The sequence below is a fragment of the Trifolium pratense genome, linkage group LG1 (assembly GCF_020283565.1).
Source record: "Trifolium pratense cultivar HEN17-A07 linkage group LG1, ARS_RC_1.1, whole genome shotgun sequence".
In the NCBI taxonomy this organism is placed as follows: domain Eukaryota; kingdom Viridiplantae; phylum Streptophyta; class Magnoliopsida; order Fabales; family Fabaceae; genus Trifolium; species Trifolium pratense.
Window position 1 is genome coordinate 16,333,645 of NC_060059.1, and position 4,454 is coordinate 16,338,098.

Sequence of the window (4,454 nt, forward strand, 5' to 3'; positions counted from 1 at the left end):
AACCACCGGTGGAACAAATGGAATGTGGGAATATCACCAATTTGCCATAGTTGTGGAAATGGGGAAGAAACTACCATCCACACATTAAGGGATTGCTTATACACTACTCGAATCTGGATCATGTTAGTAGCTTCTAATCATATTACCAACTTTTTTTCTTTTAATGGTAGGGATTGATGCTTGAAGAATCTCAACAACGAGGAATATGGAGTTTAAAAAGAAGGGTGGAAGACCATTTTCATGGTGGCGTGTTGGAACATGTGGACTTGGCGCAACAGATCCATCTTTGAAGAAGATTTTCGACAACCTGCAGACCCTATTCAGGTGATCCTCAAGATGGCGAAGGATATCGATGGGTGTGAGCATTATCATTTTAATAGAGGTCGACGCCGATTGGAAACCGAATTCATTCGTTGGAAATTTCCCAATGAATGCTGGATCAAGCTTAATTGCGATGGAGCTCATAAGAAATCTGTGGATCTTGTTGGATGTGTTGGCTTACTGCGGGATTCTGATGGTTGGTAGATATATACCGGGATACACAAAAGATTGGTACTTGTGACTCTTTACATGCTGAAATGTGGGGCATGAATGCGGGGATGAAGTTGGCTAGACGAAAAGGGGTTACTCACCTCATTGTGGAAAGTGACCCCAAACTACTAATTGATATGGTTACAGGGAAATGCAATCTTAATGGGGCCACCCCCATTCTGATTCAGCGCATTCAAGAGCTTATCAACGTGGATTGACAAACTCAGTTTCAACACACATGGCGAGAAGACAATACAAGTGCAGATTGGCTAGCTAATCATAGTCTTATGCAAGATTCTTTTGATTTTATAACTCTGGAGACTCCTCCTATAGATCTTCAGAGTATCCTCTTTATTGATATCTCCGGGATTTCCATACCTAGAACTGTACGTGTAATTTCTTAGTTTCTTTCCTTTTGGGCTTTGCCCCCTTCATGTAAAAAAAATAAAAAATTATTTTGTCCTTCTTATATATGAGTTTAACTTGTCCTCAAATTTTTCTCTTTTACCATATGAGTTGTACATGTATATATGCAACATTTAAAATTTTCAGTCTTATAGTAAATATTTAGTGATGAATTTGACCATAATCTACTTTATATTTATTATATTTTTCTCAATTAACCATAAGTAATTTTAATTATTATTAAATACCGCCCCCTACCCCCTAATATATAGAGAGATTCTAATTAATATTTTAAAAGGAAAATTATATATCATCAATCTACACTTGATTATATATCATTCATTTGATAAAAATTATAGTATTGTTTTTATCATAAAAGTCATTTAAGTTTTTTCTTCTTCTGTTTTATTGTATTTAACAATCAATTTGACCACAAAAATATTGATAATAATAATTAAATACTATATAAAACATGTTGACTATATAACAATATTGTTTAAAATACATTATCTAATAAAATTCATTAATATTTTATTAAATTTTGTAATTCACACCCACACATACATACATATATATATATATATATATATATATATATATATATATATATATATATATATAATTGTAAAAAAAAATTTATATATCATCACATTTTTGTTCAATTTAGCTCAGGTGTTACACGCTCTCTAGATTATTAACTAGTCATGTGCACTTCTATTCATTTCTACTTTTTACTCAAATGTGGAACTTGTCCAAAAACCAAATTGAAATTGTATGTGAAATGAGAAGATATTTGTTCATGTTTGGTTATGGGAGATATATAAAAGCTACAAAGCTAAAATTAATTTTCATATATTTGAGTGTCATTGAATAAAATTGTTTTTTTTTTTTCTGATATGAATATTCACTTCAACTCATATGTTGAGTGTTTTCTTCTTAATTTGATGCTTAACCTCAGTTTTATTGTTAACACAATTTTATATATGTGTGAGTCTGTTTGGTTTCTCTGAATTTGATCAAATTGAAATTGCATGCGAAATGAGATGATCTTTGTTCATGTTTGGTTACACTATGGGAGATAAAAGCGGTTTTAGAAGCTAAAATTGATTTTGATATGTTTGAGTTTCAATAAAAATCTTTGTGTTTTGTTTTGATATCTAAATTTAACTTCAACTCATATATTGAGTGCTTAATTTCCTCTTAACTTGATGCTTAACCTTAGTTTTATTTTTAACACACTTTTACATGTGTGTGTAAATCTTGTTTGATTTCCCTCAATATGAAGCATGCTTAACTCTTTCTAACATCAAAAGGTTTCTTCTTTTCCGCACTCTAATGTGTTTTTATATCAAAAGGTTTACCGGTTTCCTGAATCTACTGCTTTAAGAGATGATTCATTTTCTTATAAAATATTTCCGCAATTTAGTTTTGTCTGACATTAAAAGTTTCATATGGTTACAAATACTCAGTTTTGATTTTTGCCTGAAAAATCGGCGAACTGCTTTTTGATTTAGCTTAAATGTATCTCCTCCGTCCCAAAAAACCAAACATCTTAGAAAACATTGTTTCACAATTTCATTCAACTTACAAGGTATTTTCATCATTTCTCTACATGTTTGTTGATTATAATATTTTTTTGTTTCAGGTGTTACATGCTCTATAGATTATTAACTAATCATGGACAATTCTCACTCATTTCTACTATTTTTTTACTCAAATGTAGCACTCGTCCAAAAATCAAATTGAAATTGTATGCGAAATGAGATGAACTTTGTTCATGTTTGGTTACACTATGAGAGATAAAAGCAGTTCTAGAAAGTTAAAATTGATTTTTGATATATTTGAGTGTCATTGAATGAAATTAATTATTTTTGTTTTAATATCTGAATTTAACTTCATCTCAAACTTTTAGTGTTTTCCTCTCAAGGAGAAGTGCGATCGATACACAAGATGAAGAGAGACATGATTAGTGACTTGCCAAACACAATTTTGCTTCATATAATGTCATTTATGATGATAAAAGATATCGTGCAAACTAGTATCCTATCGAAACGTTGGAAGAATCTCTGGAAATGTCTCATGGATCTTAAACTATCTACCTTTGATTTCAACAATGCAAGGATTTTTGGTGAATGTATATCTGGGATCGTGTCTTCTCGTAGCAAGGGAAATTATCCCTTGCGTAGTCTGGACTTCCATCGCCATAGTCCTTTTCAACACAAGATATTCACTGATCTAATCACACATGCAATTTCTCGCGGTCTTGTGATACTAAAAGTAGTTGTTCCAACAAATCTTGGTTTGCCAAATTGTGTCTTTATTTCACATTCTTTAACCACTCTACATATTTCTAGTTCAAGTTATGACTATCACAGAAGAGCTAGACTTCCTATGTATCTTGATCTTCCTGCTTTAACAAACTTGCATCTTGACAATGTTAAGATTGAAACTGACCATAATGGTCATGCCCAACCTTTTTCAACTTGTACCAAGTTGAAATATCTTTCCATTGACAAGTGTTATTTTATTCATATAAAATCTGTCCCTTTCGATGTCAAAGGAATCCTTCATATAATGAATGTCACACTCACCGATTTAACCATCAAGGATACTTCTCACACACCTTCCAATTATGTGATTTTTGCACCAAACTTAATTTCTTTTGAAGTGAATGATTCTCCATTTCATGCTTCTTCTTTTCCATGGGTGAAGATTGAACACTCCTCTTGATATTCAGGTAACATAATTTTAAGTGCTTCTAGTCACTCATTGTTAACTAAGATTAGATTTTAATATATACTGAGCCTATCTCATTCTTACAAAATTCATTTGTAAAATGCGAGATGCCACCTTTTATAAACTTTTTGCATGCCTCATATATATATATATATATATATGGTGGATGGTCGAAATCATAAGGAACTAATATTATATTATATTTTTAATAATATTAGACCTAACTCCGTCTCCACCCTTATCAAATCAATTAATTAATTTGTAAACTAAGAAGAGATGTCAATTTTTATAAACTTTTTGTGCTAGATGATTGCTCGTTGTTGCTTCTGGGGTGTAGTGTGTTGGTGCATGTTTCGAGTGGATATGCTTTTCTATCTCCGTTGGTTGTTGTTTCTTCTTGCTGGCTCCGGTGTTGTGCTTCGACTACCACCTTTGGCGGTGCAGTGTTGCTGTCCTAGTTGTGCTCAAGATGTGATGTGGATAATTTAGGCTTATGATGTGATTTAGATTATGGTTGTTGTTTGGTTGTAAGTTATTTTCCTGGTTTCCATCTAATTTTGTCTAGTTTGTGAGGCTTTACTTGAGTTGTTTGTACTTCTTATGAATATTGTACTTGGTCTTTTTGTATTTCAACAAAAATCAATTCATGTAACTGAATTGGAAGAGGTTGCTTCTATGTATTCTTTTCCTTTTTTGATTTGTTTTTTTGTTTTTGTTTTGCATATTCTTTTTTCTTAACTTAGGGAGCACCGCCTAAAAAAGGTCATTCACTTGTAGCAGAT

At 31.9% G+C, this 4,454-nt stretch overlaps 1 protein-coding gene across 1 annotated transcript; it reads left to right on the forward strand.

The window, feature by feature from the left end:
• The first annotated feature begins 336 nt into the window (after window positions 1-336).
• On the forward strand, window positions 337-3,666 carry LOC123889252 (F-box/LRR-repeat protein At3g59200-like). Its single transcript, XM_045938514.1, has 2 exons — window positions 337-517; window positions 2,849-3,666. Exons 1-2 carry the CDS (start codon window positions 337-339, stop codon window positions 3,664-3,666), a joined length of 999 nt encoding a protein of 332 aa, XP_045794470.1.
• Window positions 3,667-4,454: the final 788 nt, after the last annotated feature.